This window comes from Cyanistes caeruleus, chromosome 16 (genome assembly GCF_971803275.1).
Source record: "Cyanistes caeruleus chromosome 16, bCyaCae1.hap1.1, whole genome shotgun sequence".
Taxonomy (NCBI): Eukaryota; Metazoa; Chordata; class Aves; order Passeriformes; family Paridae; genus Cyanistes; species Cyanistes caeruleus.
In genome coordinates, this window is record NC_141716.1 from 5,902,541 (window position 1) to 5,919,879 (window position 17,339).

General features: G+C 42.9%; 1 protein-coding gene and 1 long non-coding RNA gene across 10 annotated transcripts; both read left to right on the top strand.

The window, feature by feature from the left end:
- Positions 1-43: 43 nt before the first annotated feature.
- LOC147650142 (uncharacterized) lies at positions 44-1,231 on the top strand. 2 transcript variants are annotated; one of them, XR_015277170.1, is made up of 2 exons: positions 44-396; positions 686-1,231. It is a non-coding gene; the product is annotated as an uncharacterized LOC147650142 (long non-coding RNA). The 2 variants fall into 2 exon arrangements; XR_015277171.1 differs by having other exon boundaries at positions 69-107.
- Positions 1,232-2,684: 1,453 nt separating this feature from the next.
- On the top strand, positions 2,685-15,866 carry BIRC7 (baculoviral IAP repeat containing 7). 8 transcript variants are annotated; one of them, XM_086853626.1, is made up of 9 exons: positions 2,687-2,753; positions 3,147-3,187; positions 9,991-10,519; positions 11,479-11,578; positions 12,176-12,257; positions 12,347-12,392; positions 13,301-13,519; positions 14,212-14,277; positions 14,767-15,866. In XM_086853626.1, the coding sequence occupies exons 2-9, from the start codon at positions 3,155-3,157 to the stop codon at positions 14,967-14,969; spliced, it is 1,278 nt and encodes a 425-aa protein (XP_086709752.1). In that variant the 5' UTR covers positions 2,687-2,753; positions 3,147-3,154; the 3' UTR covers positions 14,970-15,866. The 8 variants fall into 8 exon arrangements, with proteins under 8 accessions (XP_086709753.1, XP_086709752.1, XP_023795424.2 ...); XM_086853627.1 differs by lacking the exon at positions 3,147-3,187 and having other exon boundaries at positions 2,685-2,753; XM_023939656.2 differs by lacking the exons at positions 2,687-2,753; positions 3,147-3,187 and adding an exon at positions 7,465-7,743.
- Positions 15,867-17,339: the final 1,473 nt, after the last annotated feature.

A 17,339-nucleotide genomic window follows, 5' to 3' on the forward strand; every position in this document is an offset into this window, starting at 1 on the left:
GGGCGGGGAGCGGGGGAAAGGCGCGCGGGGCGGCGGCGCCTCTGCGCGTGCGCGGGAGCGCTGAGGGGAGAGAGGGCCGTGAGGGGAGTGAGGGCAGGGCAGTGAGGGTAATGAGGGCAGTGAGGGTAATTAGGGCAATTAGGGCAGTGAGGGAGCGCACGGCAGATACAGCACCGCAGCGCATCCCACCATATCCCGCCGCACAGGCCACTTGGGCTGACTGACCTGGAGAACGGGAGGCTGAGGGCGCTGCTCATGGCTGTGTGCGACTTCCTCGGGAGGACGGGGTTCTTCTCCCGGAGAGTGGTCGGGCACGGGGACGGGCTCCCCAGGGATGTGGTCACAGCACCGAGCCTGATTGCTCACAGAGTCATCCAGAATCACAGAATCAACAAGGTTGGAAGAGACCTTTAAGATCACTGAGTCCAACCCATTCCCTAACTCTTCAACCATACCATGGCACCTAGTGCCGTATCCAGTCTTCTTTTGAACACTTCCAGGGATGGTGGCTTCACCACCACCCCAGGCAGACAATTCCAGTACTTGATCACTCTTTCTGTAAAAAATGTTTTCCAACAGCACATGGAGGGATTCTGTGCAGCATCAGGATTTGGACTTAATGATCCTGTGTGTCTCTTCCAGCTCAGAATATTCTCTCATTCTGTCCTTTCTCCATTCCTCTCAGCCTTTGCGAGGACTCTTTGCCCACGGGCTCGGCTGTGCAGGATCACAGGATCACTGGATCACTGAGACAGAACCACTGAGCTTCCTGAGTTGGAAGTGACCCAGGATCACTGAATGACTTACGTTGGAAAAGACCTCTGAGACCATCAAGTCCAGCCTATGACCCAGCACCCCTGGCCATGGCCTGGATGCCCTGGCAGAGGATCACAGCCACTGGCAACAGCAGCCCTTAATGTGGGTTTTTATCAGATTAATTCCTTTTTTCTTCCCTTCCATCTGTTTTGCAGAACCTGAGTATAACTGTGGGCCCCGTAGCTCAGTTTTTGTTGATTTCATCAGGGCCAAGGTCTAAGTCCTGCAGTTTATCAAGTCTTAGAACATCTCCATGCAGGTAAAAGTGGCAAATTCTGATCATTGTGAAATATGTCAAACAACACAGTCATGCCTTCCTTTAGACACAGCTAAAACCAGAGTCTTCTCTGTGTTCACATGTTTGGAACTTGCAAATTTGAGTTTGTACTTATCACTCTAATAAAATATCTGAAATGAAGAGTCTGCTTTCGTATTTTTTTCTGATTAGACATCCAGAGATGAGGAAGAAAGAGTGGTGCTTCAATCCTCAGCACCTGGACATGTTTTGGGCTCTCTATTTGAATTATGTAGTAAGTAATAATTGGTATTTCCCTAGAATCCCAGAATGATTTGGGTTGGACGACACCTCAGAGATCATCATGTTCCAATCCCTGCCGTGGGCAGGGACACCTCCCACCAGACCAGGTTGCTCCAAGCCCTGTCCAACCTGGCCTATTCTAATTCTGTTTTCCCTTGGTGTAATTATGGAGCAAGTTAGTAAATCCCTGCAGTGGGCAGTCCCTGAGCGAGCTGGAAAAGTCTGTCCAAAGAACAGAGCTTCAAAAAACAGGACCAAAAAAAAGTGATCAGCGTGGCTGTGGGGAGGAACATGTGTGTAGAAGGAGAAGGGAAAGGCTGGATGCCTGGGTGATGGGCACTGCTCCGAAGTCCATGTGATTGTGTATGTTCACATCTCGATATAGAAACGATGTGACTATGAATCATCCTCGCCAGGAGAGCATGTGGGCAGAATGGTAGAGCTCTCTCTGCTTCAGCATCCCAACGTACAGGGGGCTGCTCTTAGGCTGTACCTGTTAGATTACACCCAAAGGCAGCATGGCACATATATACATGCATGTACACATCTAAGTCTTTGTGGGAATATTTTTTTTCTGTTGCATTTGGAAAATCTGATATTTTTAATTCCTTGTAATGCTAAGAATGATCTCGTCTATCCATTGAGAAGTGCATTGTATTTTAGAAATAAAGCCAGTAAGATGAAAAGTCTCAGTTGAAGGAAATGGATAATATTCATATTTTGATATATAACTTGGGATACTCTTGGAGTGTAACACTGTAACCCAGGGGGAAACACAGGGTTTGGTTTTGTCTTAGTTGAATGAAATGTGTTCTTCTAGTTTAAGAAAAAATTGTACTTATCTTTTTTGTCCTTTGCTAACACTCTCTGAAATCTCAGAAGAGTTCGTGTGTAAGCTACAGCACATTTTTATTGGTGTTTTTATTATTTGTTATTAATGTAGATTTTACAGGAATTTTATGCAGCCCCCTCTGTTATGAGCATGGCAGAAAATCAAATATTGCCATCATCTCCCTCCTTCACCCTACACCCCCGTGGAATGTTCCCAAACCAAGGATCCAGCATTCACTTTCATAATTTTAGGGTGAAAAATAAAAGCAGACACACAGAGAAATTGTATCTGTTCTCCTCTCCTGTTTCTCATGTCACTGACACATTGTTTGTGAAAACATGAGGAGGGAAATCATATGCAAAGAGTGTGGCCTGTGAACAGATCCCATCTGACATCAGCATCACACATGCTGTTCCCTGAAAGACAACTTCCTTGGAAAGCTGTGGCAAGGAGCTCAACGGAGCAACAACTGAGCACAGGGACTCTCCCCTGTCTCCTTCTTGATCTTCATCCTTGGCAACTCCATCTTGCTGCTGTCGTGGGGTTTCCATTAAATTAAATTGTAAGGTCAGTCTGTCATTGGTTACTTTGTTGTGCATTTTTCCCTTCAGCTCTTTGCAGTGACTTCAGGTTGCTCTGTTGTCTTTCTTCCTTGTCTTTCAATCTGGCTATTGATTATTGATTCAAAGAGAAAATAAATTCATTCCAAGCCAATTTGCATGGATAAAAGCAGATGATTGTAGTGTGAATAGCTCAAGAATAGATCTTTCTGCCTGTTGCCCAAGCAATATTCAGGCAGCCAGGCACGTTCTCTGCAATAAAAACACAATCCAAACTATAGCAGGATTTAATTGGAAAATCAGATGTTCTATGATTGTTGGTGTATGATTTTCTGTCAATTATAAAGTAGGATGAGCTCCATTAGAATCACAACAATGCCTGACAAATCCTTCTTTACAGGTAATTTAATGGCTGAATGGTGGAACTGTGGCCACAAGTGGGTAAGAATCTCTTCTTAGGAACTGTTAGTTTAATATGTGACATTTTTATATGTGATTTAATTTGGAGTTGCAATGCCACTCAGTTTACATAAGGCTCCAGGTCTTCTGTTGCTGTATCTCCTGGCTTGGAGTAGGTAAAGGGAATAGAGCCCAAATGTGAGAAATGTGAGGCTCCTCCATGTCAGAATCAGAATGAATTGGGAAATGATCAAAGTCATTCAGAGGGAGAGGAAGAAGTGCAATTCATCTTTGGGGAAACTTGCCAGGTGTTACTTAGGAAGGAAAAAAGCAAGGGAATATAATTTATATTTTCTGTACTCACTGTGGGAATGTACTTAGCCCTACAGTTTAATTTGGATTCCCAATCCCTGTGCTGCTGCTCAGGCCTCTAAAAACTCTGTGTGCTCTTTGGGTCATAGATTGTTATCTACTGAAAACTGAAAATTGTCCATTCAATTTGCAGTAGCAGTGAATTTTTACAGATTTTTTTCAAATATTCAGAATGTTATGGGAAACAAAAAAAAAAGACAACAAAAAATGGATAGGATTGGGGGTTGGTCTCTATTTCTTTTTTTTTTTTTTTCCTCATAATTATTGGGTTCACTGGCAAGGGCAAGAAGGGCTAGAAAACTCAATGAAGAGAAAAAATTATCCTTGAAAAAGAAACTCACATTTTTCAGCTCCAAAAGACACTTAGAAAAATAAAAGAGAAGCTATTTTCTAAAAACACTTTCCTTTGAAAAAGAAGTGAACAGTGGTCAACCTACTCTTCAATAGCAGCAATATTTTTTTTAATAGGCTGGACAATGAAGCCATGAAGTTTTTTAGATTTTAAGGCCAGTTCCTCTACTGATTTTTTGAGTATCTGCTGTGCTTTGCAGATTTTCCTTTTCATATGTACTGTGTTCTGTTCTGTGGGCTGGGATATTAATAGGATTTGATTTGAAGCACTTTCATGAATCATGTTGCAAGCTACATTTAGCTATTCCTAACTATTACAATACCTAAAGTTTTGAGGCAATCGAATGCCATGGTAGTGGGGGCTAGGGGAAAGAATTAGGGCAGGAGATGAAAAGATTTGAATCCCTAGGAAATCACAAAACAAGTATTTGTTACTCACCTGTGCATTAGTTTCAGCAGTCTCTATGTATAGTATGTATACTTTATAAGGGCATGCAGTGATAGGATAAGGGAGAATGGCTTTAAATTAAAAGAGGAGAGGTTTAGGTTTGATATTAGGAAGAAGTTCTTTACTCAGATGGTGGGGAGGCCCTGGCCCAGGGAAGCTGTGGCTGCCCCATCCCTGGAAGTGTCCAAGGCCAGGTTGGACAGGACTTGGAGCAGCCTGGGGTAGTGGAAGGTGTCCCTGCCCATGGCAGAAGTTGCAATGAGATGAATTTTAAGACCCCTTCCAATCCCATTCTGGGATTCTATTATTTACTTCATTTTCCAGGCTTCCTGAATGAATGTTTGTTAATGTATGGAGAAATAAACCATTTTTTATTATTAATGTGTTAGTTTTGTTGTGGTTTTTTTCATAATTATTGAAAAGTCCACTGAGGGAAGTAGAGCAAGGAAGCTGTTGATAGGCAGAAAAGATCCCTGTAGATGTATAGCAGAACTTGTTATGGGAAAAGAAACACTTGAGCTGCATGAAACAGCAAAGTGAGACTTCTGAGCTTTGCCCTGCCCTGAGGAAATGGCTCTGTGTTTGTCCCAGGGGTGACCAGTCACTTTTCAGTGTGTCTTGTCACTATTCACTGAGTTGAATCCTGTTTCCTGTGCACAGTGGATTTGTTTTATGGATGCTGTGGAGCTCTGTGTCAACATCCAGCAGTGTGCCTTGGTCCCTGAGGGCTGCCCTGGGAGCAGCTGAGCAGATGGGCTCCCTCAGGGGTGTTCCGGTGGCAGGAGCTCCCCAGGGAGCAGCAGTGCAGCTGCTGTGCTGCAGCACCAGAGCAGCAGGCCCTGCAGTGGGAGGGAAGGGGGAGGACAGCACACAAAGAAGAGGCAGCCAGAAGAGGAAAGGAGAGCTCCTAAGTGGAGAAACAGCAGCAGTCATCTGTGTCTAGGGCTTTAGGTGTTATGATTTTGTCTACTGTGCTTCAGGCTGCAAAGCAGTTATATCACAGGGTCTGAATGTTTCATTCTGAAAAATGGATCCACATCTTAATAGTGGCTAACATCTGAGCAAGTGGGAATGGGAACTCTGCCATAAATTTGCTCGATACCCAGTCCCTTTACATATCAGTTGCTAGTGGCAAGCTATGGTATCTCCTTTTGTGTTCCAGACTCTTAATTTCTTCACCAATGCCAACTGACACCCTTTTTTATCTCCTGTTATAAAAGCCTCTTTCCTCAATAAACTCTTAATTTATTGATGAAAGCACAATAGTGTTCCTCCAGCTAAGCCACACAGAGCAGCTTCAGCCCCTTGCAGCTGTGTAGCACCACGAGGGTAGAGGTGCTGAGTTCTGCTGGAGTTTTTCCAGGGGTTCCAGTCACTTCAGTGCTTTCAAGCTCTTCATTATGCTGTCTCCAGATATTCTCTGGCCCTTGTATTTATTGATTGTTTTCCTTCCAAATCAGGTTGATAGCAGCAAGCAGATTTTTGATTAATTATGTTTATATTACTTTCTTCATCGAGTGTTTCCAATCACTGTCTAGTGATGACACTGTTGATCATTATCACTGATCTGTCCTGGACTCCTGATTGATGTTTGCTGATTCCCACGTTTGTTGATCACTAGCTCATGACACTCCTCATTTTAAGAAGCATTCAGAAGTTCAGTAGGACATCTTAATGCTCTGAAAAGAAACTGAAAAAGTATGACTTGCTAAAAAAGATCAGTATAAGTTGCATACAACATACTACTGAATATGTTATTTGCTTCCCGAATTTTGGTGTGCTGGAATAAAACCCTATCATTCATGATGACTTGTTTTTTTTTGCTCTCAGCACCATTGGTGTGTGCATTTCATCTTCTGCTACAGTCATCTCACTGATTCTCCTCAGCTTTCCTCTGTTGGTGAAATGTTCACCCCAAAATCACGAGTGTATCCCCACAGATAATCAACCTTAAACTTGTCCTGAAGTTTTTATGATAGAAGAATGTTATGTATACAAGAAAAAAAACCCAAAGCAGATAACCACTGCCAGAAGCAGACAAATGTTGTCAATTAACTTAGAAGCTGCTTTTGAGCTCCTCAAGATTTATACTACTCTTCCCTCTTTAACAATCAGAATGGAGCTTCCCCTAAAACAGGTGGAATTGTGCTCACCTTTGGGCAGCCAGGTGGTTATAAGCAGTAGAAGAAGAGATCATTGCTTGTAAAATGCTTGATCAAATCAGAATTATCAATCACTTCTATTGATTTGCTACAACCCATCAGCAGACCCCAAATAGCCTCTGCTGGAGGGATTCTGTTAATTCTGTCCCTTGGATTTTTAGGATGCATTCTTCAAAAATCTGCATAGACTTAGAAAGGACAGGATCCAGGGAGTGGAAGATAACATGTGATTATCCTCATATGTATTTCATTACATGGAAATTCACTGAGGACAAACCTCCCCAGCACATTCTCTTGTTACAAGATTCTGTAAATGTCATATAAAAGCACTGCCCTCTACTGCTCAGGGGCTTTCATTAACAAGTATTTAATTAGCAAAAACCCAACACTGCTTTTTTTTTAATGAGAATGATTGTTATGGGCTTGCCTGCAAAATAAAAATCCTTTCTTTGGATCTTTTTATTGAAAGAAAAATACTAATTTATAATTTCTAAGAAACATGAACCACCCATGTTCTTATGTTTACATGGAGAACTGATATTTTGTCAAGAGTTTAGAAGAAGCCTTATGCATCTTCTCAGGCAGTGGTAAAAGGAAATACATATTCAAGTAATTACACCTTTCAGAACTATCCATAAAATCTTCCACTTTGTGGAATTGTGACCATAGGAAGGCAAAGGAATAGCAGGATTTCAAGTTGTGAAGATGTAATGTAGAAGACTTGATTCCCAAAGTAAAGGCAATGCAATCTGTTCAAGCTGTCTGGAGAAAATTCTTGTTGCTATTTATCTGCTAATTTTACAGTACATTTTCTTAAGAAATGTAAGGTGCAAACTACATGTGAAAACAAGCTGAAAAAGATGCAGAAATACTGTTAATAGAGTCACAGCGAAATAGGGAGGTGACAGCCATTATATCATAGGATTATATCAGGATGTCACACCTGGCACTAGACTAGGTTTTAACAAGATCTGTTATTTTCTGAACAAAATTTGAGCTTAACTTTATACCTTTGCCTTGTGACTCCTTTTTATAAAGATGAAATTTGAACTCGTTAGCCAATAGAGAACTTCAGCTCATCCCAACCAATTGGGGGCAACTAAGCTTTATAAATGGGCTCTGAGGCAGGTGGCATCACTTACTCCTTGGCAGTGTTTCTGCTTTGGGAGAGATAGTTGAGGAGAAGAGATTTTTGTGTGAAGCTTGTGGTGTTGAGAGATTTTTAAATAATGGAAGCTTTCTGGGGTTTAGTTAACATGTTTCAGGTGAAGTTGTTTGGTTTTTTTAAATAATTTTATTTTTACAGTGCTAATTGTTGGTATGAGCTGTAATGTTGTTTTTCATTGCTATGTAAGTAGTGGGTTGTGGTAGAATACTGGTTTTTAGTGGTGTTATAGCAATTTAAAATTTTAATTTGGTTTGAGGAGTTTCATTAGCAGAGTTAATGAACCTTTTGCAGTGCATATGAATATGCAGGTAAACCATAATGGGCTTCTTAATAAACAAAAGATAAATATATTTGTTTTCCTATGTTACACCTCTTATTAAAAGAAGTCTTTTGTGGAGGAAATAATTTTCTTTGTGAAGATACAAAGCAAAAGCTGTGAAGCTTGCTCTCAAGTGCTTTCTGGAATGGAGGAAAGCTAGGATAACCTGGCCATCATCTCTGTGAAACCCAAAATTTGCTGTAGCTTGAGTTACAGCTTCTGCTTTGTTAATGCTGGAAGATGAGAGCAGCACTGATTGTGGAGCTGTGCCTGATGAACAAGCTTCTGTGTTCTGGGAGCAAAATCTGCTGTGAAAGCAAACAATCTGCCTTTCCTCAGTTTGCTTAGCTTGCAAATTCTGCTGGCCATCAGTGACTAATGGCTTTGGAGCCTTCTTTCTCAATGGACTTTCCTTATTCCAGCGACACAGATCTTGAGTAACTTCGTTATTGTATTAAATAACACACAGTTTCTGGAAGAGACTTTTGGAGCCTTTTCTCCTAGCCCTGGCCTCTGTCATTATAGAGGGAAATGCTGGTTGCTAATGAACTTTTTCTTCCTTTCTACCTTTTAATATGAGAGGCATGTGGTTGAGTAAGTTTAGTTTTGCTTTTAAAATCTCACTACATGTATAATACCTATTATACATAGGTGTATATATAGGACAGCTGTTGATTTTGTGACTAAAATGAACTGTTAGCTTTTTTCCTCCTTAAATATTTTGCAGCTCTTAATTAAGAGTAGTAGTTCTTCAGAGATGCTACTGGCCTGAGTGTTTCTTAAGCCTCCTCAGCATCTCTGTGATGGTGTTTGCTGCAGAGTGGCTGCTGCATCTATGCTCTCCACTTGTTTGTATTTTACTGTGCACTGCTGCAGTTATCTGTTATTTTAATGTGCTGTACCAGCCTTGAAAATTTGTAGCTTTTAAAGGTGTGTATTTATATTTTTTCCCTTGATTTACCATTTTCCTCTGTGACATTTTGGGGTCTGTGTGCTAACAATGCTTAGCCCTGATAACCAGTAGATAGGAAGTTGCACTTCCTTGGGTTGAATTTGTTTTGAGTTGGGTGTGGAAGGGATTTTGAGGGCCCTTAATTAAAAAAAAAAGGGGGTTGATTGCACCTTTCATGAAGTCCCATTGTGTAAGGGCTTCACTCCAAAGGAATTAAGTTGTTCCTGGTTCTCAGCTGTGTCATTGTGGGGCCTTTGGAAAGCGTTTCTGGCAGCCATAGGGAAAGTGTTGGAAGCAGTGGCTGAGTTGCTGTTCAGCTTAATCACCCAGGGAAGGGCTGTTACCTTAAGCAAGATGAAAGCTTGGAGAATCAGGCACTTGGTAACTTGTTTAAATTCACTCTTGCACAGAAGTAGCATGGGAAGAATATGACATAGGTTAGAAAATCCTTGATTTAAGGATACCACCTCATAGAAACTGCACCTAATTATTCTAGGCTATGGCTTGGAAAAGTTCTTTTTAATAGAGCTATTTCTAGATAATCACTGCTTAATAATCATGACAATAAAGACATGAGAAATGTGATGTTTTGTGTGGTGTTTGACTGTAAATGAGAGATTGAGACATTGTTTGGGTGTGGCTGTTCTGTTTTGTTATGACATGCCTGGTTTGGGGAATAAAAAGCAGAGCCTTTTCAATGCTAGTTTAAAGGCTTAGCAAAATGGCTGGGGATTTATCTTGCAGATCAGATGCCAAAGGTGGGCTTGGTTTAGCTTGGGAGGCAGCACAGGTTTTGCCCTCTTTTCTCTGTTCCATCTTTCCTGTAAATTTGGCCTTGGAAAGCTCTGGACTCTTCCCATCAGACACCAGTGAGCGCTCAGCAAAAGTTCAACAGCAAAGTATAGAAACACCAGATCTGTGACTGGGCTGCAATTCTGAAACAAGCTCGGCTTTGTTGCAAGCAGGAGCTTTCTGGAATGTGCATGGGGACGGGGAATAATAACACGGGGTGAGTGCTGCCTGGTGCTGGGAATGCAGCTGACTGCTCTGGGCTCCCTCATCCTCTCTTTCAGAGCACAGCCATGGGGGATGCAGCACCAGCAGAGCAGCCTGAGCCCAGGGCTGCTCGCTGCCAGCTCTTCGATTCCAGCATGAGGAGCGTGGCGAGGAGGCTCAGGACTTTCCAGCACTGGCCCCGCACTGCGCCTGTGTCTGCCCGGGACCTGGCTGAGGCTGGATTTTTCTATGTGGGCCCCAGGGATGAAGTGCAGTGTTTCTGCTGTGGTGGTGTCCTGAAGGACTGGAGACCTGGTGATTGCCCCATGATAGAGCATCTGAATTTCTTCCCTTCCTGTGAATACCTTTGTGGTGAGGATGTTGGGAACCAGGAGAGGCTGTCCCTGCAGGAGATCTTTGACACTGTGGATGGGCAGTTCCTGAGTGTCTTGCAGGGGATAGTCAGTGAGCAGACAGCCCTGCCCAACGAGCCAGAGTACCCTGAGATGGTGATGGAGGAGATGAGATTGTCTACATTTGACAACTGGCCACAAAATTCCAATGTGCCTCCAGAGCAACTGGCTAGAGCAGGGTTCTTTTACACAGGTAGGTTCTCTGGGGAAATGTCCTTAATTGTCATTCAAGTTAACTTTTGAAAGTTTCACTGTTTTATTGCTCTTAGAAATACTTGTGTATATGTGTATTGTACTTAAGAAACCACATCCTTCCTTCTGCCTATGCTGTTTCTTGTGCAGAATTCATTTCAACATTTAACCCCTGTTTGGGTACTGAGGGGGTCCACTAGTAAATACCTTCTTGCCAGCAGGAGAGGAAAAGGTGGTGTGTTTTAAACTTATGCTTTACTGGCAGAAAATTGTGTGCTTTAAGATCAATTGAAAGTATTTATTCCTTATGACGGTGTGTCATGTTTTGATAGGCTGTGTCTTGTACTGAAGCCTTTTCATCTCAAAACTCCAGATCTGAGTCACAGCTGTATGGAGTCAGCCCATCTGGTTGTTGCTGTGGCTTGTTTCTCTAGGGACTCTTCATTTGAAATACAGAAATTAGATATTTTTTTTTGGTGCGGAAAGTTGGCAGTATTTCTTGTAATCACATGCATGTGAATATCAATATAATTCCCTTTGAGAATGCTTTGCTGGTTAGGTAACAGGTTTGAAGAAATACTCCTCTCTAAATTGCACAGCTAGAGGAAAATACCTGCACTGTGGCAGGCTGTGGTTAGTGAGCAGTGTGTTGATAGGTGTAACTAATTACAGCTCTGCTCTAAAGGCAGGCTGGGGGGTTGTGCATGGGAGCTCAGCTGCTCTCATAGGTGCTGCCTGTTGATCCCCTTCTGGAATCAGCTCAACCAGCTGCAGCTCTGGGAGCTCAGACTGAGTTCCTGCCCCTGTGCCATGTGCACTGTGTTGGTAAATTGTCATGTGTTCATCTTTTCTGTCCAAAGCCTGTGTTTTGTGCTGAGTCTTGCCCCAAGGTCTCACCTGGTGTTAGTGTAGGGCATGTAGTGTCTCAGGTGTCTAATAATTTCTTGCTCTCCCCTTCAGGACAAGGAGATGTAGTGAGGTGTTTTTACTGTGATGGAGGTGTGAGGAGCTGGTCCTTCGGAGATGATCCTTGGAGGGAACATGCCAAATGGTACCCAGAGTAAGTCAGTTAACAAATACCCCTCATAGCAAGGCCAAAAGATAGGTCATGCATTTCACTCTGATGCTTTTATTTCATAGGATAGAAATATTTATATCCTTTCACCTTAAAAGCAAAATAAAATGTTTAAGCTCAGATGAAATGGCACAGTTCAGACCTGAGATTCTCTAATTTGACCTGGAGTTCACTATCTAAGAGTTCAATTAAAATAACTTTCTTTGGCATCAAAGAAGAGCTTTCATTACTCCTACTCTGAGGTACAAGAAATGTATTGTAAGCCTTGGGTTTCTGCAGCAGTTCTTGTTTCTTTCCTGTGAACTGCTTTCTCATCACTCCCTGTGGTGTATTCTAAAGCAGGTTACAACTGAGCTCATCTTGGGCCAAAATGAAGACTGAATTAAGGGGGGGGATCATGATCCTCTGACTGTCAGCCTTTGTGCAAGAGGTGGACAGGTGAAACACATGATACCCTGTCTTTAATGGATATACAGCAGTTTGCTCATTGCCCATAACACCCTTTGCCTCTAAAGTCAGACTGCCACTTTACTCTCACTTGGGAGATCCTGTACTAATGTATTTAAACTTTTCTGCTCACAGGTGTGAGTTTTTACTGCACTCCAAGGGGAGAGAATTTGTTAACAGTGTTCAGGCGACATTTTCTACCACCCTGCTGGCTCCAGTGAGTCATTAATATTTTCTGTGTAGTGGATTGGGTTTGGTAGATGGGAGAGTTTTAAGCACAGGCTTCTCTTTCTGTATCATTTTCAGAGACATTCCTGGGATCAAACTGAGCAAGACTCCTTTCCTTCCCAAGGTCAGTGCTGTAATTCCATGGTGTTTTTTCTTCTGGTGAATGTGGTGTAGTCTCAGTTCCACCAGCCCAGCTCAGCTGTTCTGCCCTCTGTAGATATGGTGCTTGTGAGATATTTCCATACTCTAGAAGCTGTTTCACTTTGGTTTTAGGAAATGGCTTCTAGCTAAAGAAACAAAATTATTTGTTCTTGTGAGACCTTGTAGTCTAAGGCCAGAGACAGTTAGCTAGCCTGGATAATCATGTGAGTTTTGAGTGTTTACCGAACTTACCTTTGACTTTTGCATGCTCTTGCTGTTGATGCCTGTCTGTAAAGTCCTTCACAACAACATTTTAAACATGCTTGATAAGAAACCAGAGAAAAGTACAGGGTCTAGATGTTCATGAAAATGTAGATCTTGGGGTTTAATCCCATTTATCAGTCGCTCCCAGAAAGTAAGTAGTTGAAATTTGGCTCCCATTAGCTTAAGTAGGACTTGAGCCTTTGAAGAGACTGCTGGCTGAATTTCCTGCTTCTGCTGTTACTGATGAATGGTTGAGGTAGGAGAGGCTTCAACTGGGATGTTACACTTGATGTTCATGAAAGCAGTTCTGAGGTTTCTGTTCTGGGATGTGAAAACAGAGATAAGGCTTCTGGACTGATGCCAAACACAGGAGACTGTTCACTGATAAAGTGAAATAAGCCATCCAAAATGAGTGTCTGGGCTTTTATGAAATTTGCTTTGATTAACTTTCTTGTGAATTATGATTTGAATTAAAAAATAACTGTGGAAGTTAATCTAGCTATATGGATATCTTGAGGAGTGTTCTAGGATATATTAATGCCATTTTATGTAGAACACCATTAAGGAGTGGCAGTTCTTGCCCAAGGTTCTGCCTTTTTTGTAAATTACCTGTTCACTGCTTTACAGATCCTCTGAGGGATTGGAAATTGCTGGTTCATCCTTCTGAGGATCAGAATCTCATAGTGCAGAATGTCCTGCAGATGGGCTTTGACCCCACCTGGGTGGCAAACCTGGTAGAGAATAAATTTGTGCTGACTGGGACTTTCTACCAGTCTGAGTCGGAGCTGATTTCAGAGCTGCTGCAGTCAGGCTGGGGGGCCAGCAGCAGTGCAGGAGGACACAGAGGTATGCCTGACTCACAGCTGGGCTGGGGGTGTTTAACCTCTTCCTCACTGCACCTGGAGCACTGCTGGGAGTATCCTGAGGGTCTGCCTTCACTCTGCCCAGGCTGGCATTAAGAGGGGTCATGCCCTCAAGCCTGCTTTTCCTGGGAGACTGAGCAATGAGGTTCTGATTTAAAGAAACCTGGAGAAGCTGTGGTTACTGGGATGTCAGTGGCTGTATCTGCCTGCACTGGGCTGTGGTGGGGATATCCTTGGTGTTTCCTGCTACCCTCAGACCTGCAGTAACTGGCAGCTCCAAATGCACAATTTCACAGCTGATCCAGACAGAAGTTTAAGTGAAGGTTACTTGAAGATGAAGCTCCTGCCTCCACAGCATGGTCTACCATTTCTGTATCTAACATAGTAAAAAAAGAAATCCACAAAACTGGAATTTTGATTAAACAGTAGCATAGGAGCTGGAATGACCAGCTGATGTGATAGATAAATCAACTTTGAGGAGAGATTGTGAAGGGCCTTGGCAAGGAGGTGAGCTTACATAGCTACTGAAGCACCACAGAGGACATCAGCCACACCAGGCTGAGTTGTTAAAATTTTAACCAAATGCTTCTGAGGTCCAGGGTATTTCATCTTTTCACACAGCACTGTCAGGAGAAGGGGTAGCATTGAAAACCATCTTATTTTCTGGTTAAACAGGTGCTGTTCCAAGGGAGACTGGAACATCGAGACAAGAAACGCGATCTGTGCGGCAAAAGGAATCAGGTGCTGGCAGTGGTGGGGAATTGAGCTTAACCATAATTGAGAGGAATTCTAAAATAATAGTATCAGTAGTCATTATGCTAACTCATTTCTTTAATTTTGAAGGGGACTGTGTGCTAGTTTAGTGGTACCTGAGCACAGGAACCCTTATACAGGGATTGGAGTGCCCCTGTGAAGCAGCTGCTACAAAAAAAATCTAGTTTATGGGGATAATTTATGTACCACAGTAAATGCTGTTGAGCTGTGTCCCTGCTCAGTCCAGCATGTGTAGATAAACTCAATCTTGTGTAGATAAGCCAGTCTACAATAGCTGTAGTTTTTCAGCTTAAATGAAACTTGCCTGAGAGGTACTTTTGCCATCTTTACAGTCTCTGAACAAAACAATGGGCAAGTTGCAGTGTGACTTCCTAAGCTGTCACAACTGGCACTCTGGAGCTGTGACAGCACTAACAGCTTGGGCTTTTGTTTGTTTTTTTTCTTTTATTGGTAAAGATGAGTCTCAGCTGAGCACAGAAGAACAGCTCCGCCGCCTGCAAGAAGAGAGGATGTGCAAAGTGTGCATGGACAAAGATGTGTCTGTTGTGTTTGTTCCCTGTGGCCACCTGGTAGCTTGTGGAGAATGTGCCCTCAATTTGAGGCTGTGTCCCATCTGCAGAGCTGTCATCCAGGGGAGGGTGAGAGCTTTCATGTCCTGAGCCATGGTGCACCCAAGGGGAAAGATAAGTCTGCACAGCTCATTCGTGACTCAGCAGAAGGAGAAAATAAGTAAATAGCTTGCTGGAGCAATCTTAATTGCAGGGTAGCTTGGTATAAATGTAAAAACTCACTAAATGTCTCCCATGCACAGTGTTTCTAGGAAGAATTTCTGGTTTGACCTACTCTTGCTTTAAGACTGCTCCAGGAAAACTCTGCTGAGTTCTTTTGTCCTCCAAAATGAGGCTTTTATTGACAGAGATTCTCCTTCTTAACATTTTTTTGTTTTCAAGTAAATCTTTGCTTTTTGTGTTGAAATCAAAGACTGTTTACAGCAGACTCTGGTTCTTTCTCACTCAGCAGTTGTCTAGAGATTATTCTGCTAGGGATTCCTTCAGGAAGTTTTATTGAAAATGGGAGTATTTTTTGTACAAAATGCATTCCATTGAGACTAGAATACTCAGCAGCAGTGTGTTGTGGGGGAGGGAGAATCTACCCTTTTCTCCCCTTTTTGCTGAGTTTTCAACAACTGATGAAATGTTTCAGTAATGCTAAAATTTGCATAACTAAGTGGAAAAGCCTGGCCTGACTCTCCAACCTCCTTGCTTTCAGCTGACCTCCCCAGGTGGAAGGCTTTTTGCTCAGGGTCACTGGATGCTCTCCTGGAAGCTTCTTCCCTGGCTGTTGGGTATTATCCTACTAGAAAACAGCTCTGGAAACATAGCTTTTTAGAGCATCTGTTTGCTGGCTAAACTCGTGATTATTATTTAAAGTGGAATATTCCATCATGTAGCCAAAAAGTTTCATCCACACTATCCCTTGTTAAGTGAAGGGAAAGGAAATATGTTTTTAAAAATGAACAGTTTTTTTCCATGGAATAAATGTTTTCCTTTCTTTAACTTAGAGGTCTGAGTATCTGATTGTAATACAAGTCCCTGCTGGGGGAGGGGTGTGGTGGTGTCCTATGTGAGAGTGGCATCAGGTAGTAAATCACATCTGTCCTTCAGTGCTACATGGGCATGAGTAAGAAAAGCAACTGTTCTTACCATCCATTGGTTTCCTTTGGAATTTACCAGACAGCATGTGGGTCCCAGAGCCTTAGAATAGTTTGGGTTGGAAGGGACCTTAAAGCTCATCTCATTCTATACCCCATCCATGGGCAGGGACACCTTCCACTATCCCAGGTTGCTCCAAACCCCATCCAACCTGGCCATGGACACTTCCAGGGATGGGGCAGCCACAGCTTCTCTGAGCACCCAGTGCCAGGGACCCACTGCCCTCACAGGGAAGAATCTGGCTCCTCAAGATTCTCTTAAACTGCAAAAGAAGGGATAAGGATGAAGGAGCATAAAGATCTGATACATTAAGTTGTACAAATGAAGAATAATTCTGTTCTGAACTTGTAGAATTTTGGTAGGTGGCTCTTTAGTGTATTTGTGGCTCTGGAACTGCTTCTCTTTGGTTCCAGCTCTGGTTTTACTGAACAGCTTAGGGGCTTCCCTGTGGCTAATTTTAAGGTGTCAGTTCTCTGTGCATCCCATGGGAGGACAGCTCTCTTCATCCTTGCCTTCAGAAGAAGGGAATATTAGTGCAGCTCTTGGCAAAGATGAGAGAAATTACAGCTTGAGTGGTTTAAACTCTGCAACTTTTGGAGGAATTGGTTGGGTCTCTGCCAGACAGCAGCTTTCCTAGGGAACAGAATGTCACCACCACACCAAATTAGGTGTTGTTGGGTTCAACATATCACTGGCTTTGTTTTGCATCTATAAATACAGAAAAAACTTGTAGTTTAAATGGAAGTGCTAATATGAGAAGGGAAAACACCAGCTCAGTGCTGGAACAGTGTTATTTCCTCCTAAACTCATCTCAGTGTGACTTGGAACCTAAGCGAGGCTGGAAATGCACCAACTATTTCTGGGGCTTCTCCTGTTGAACAGAGTGAAAATGGTGGCTTTTCCACACCAGAAAGGGAGGAGCTGGTTTGTTTTCCTGTGGGGAAATGCCCTTGCAGAAGCAGGTTGTTCTTTGGCGAGAAGCATCTCTGGCGATGTCTGTCCCCAACAGAGGGCACTCCAAAACTGGAGAAAAGGGGAGCCACCACCTCCAGCTGCTCCTGGATCAGGCTGGGGATGGGATGGGGTGAATGGGCAGTCCCTGCCCTTGCAGAGCAGGGTCACTGGGTCACCTTGTGCCTCTCAGAGTGGGTCTGGCACAAGCAGACCACGAGAGGGGTTCTCAGGGCATGAGGAGCAATGGCTCTGCTAATGAAACCCAGAGGAGATAATTAAGTGTGGAATATGACCCTTAGTAGCTTTGTTTCTTCTCAGACTGTTTTGGTTTTTTTTCCTTATGATTAATGGCAGTCATTGATG

What these genes read in the sequence shown, in the direction of transcription:
- BIRC7 (XM_023939656.2), top strand. Translation starts at nt 7,708, where the DNA reads ATGGAAGCTTTCTGGGGTTTAGTTAACATGTTTCAG. An exon ending in AGACTCCTTTCCTTCCCAAG is followed by an intron (nt 12,393 to 13,300) that starts GTCAGTGCTGTA and finishes ACTGCTTTACAG; the next exon opens with ATCCTCTGAGGGATTGGAAA. An exon ending in CAGTGCAGGAGGACACAGAG is followed by an intron (nt 13,520 to 14,211) that starts GTATGCCTGACT and finishes CTGGTTAAACAG; the next exon opens with GTGCTGTTCCAAGGGAGACT.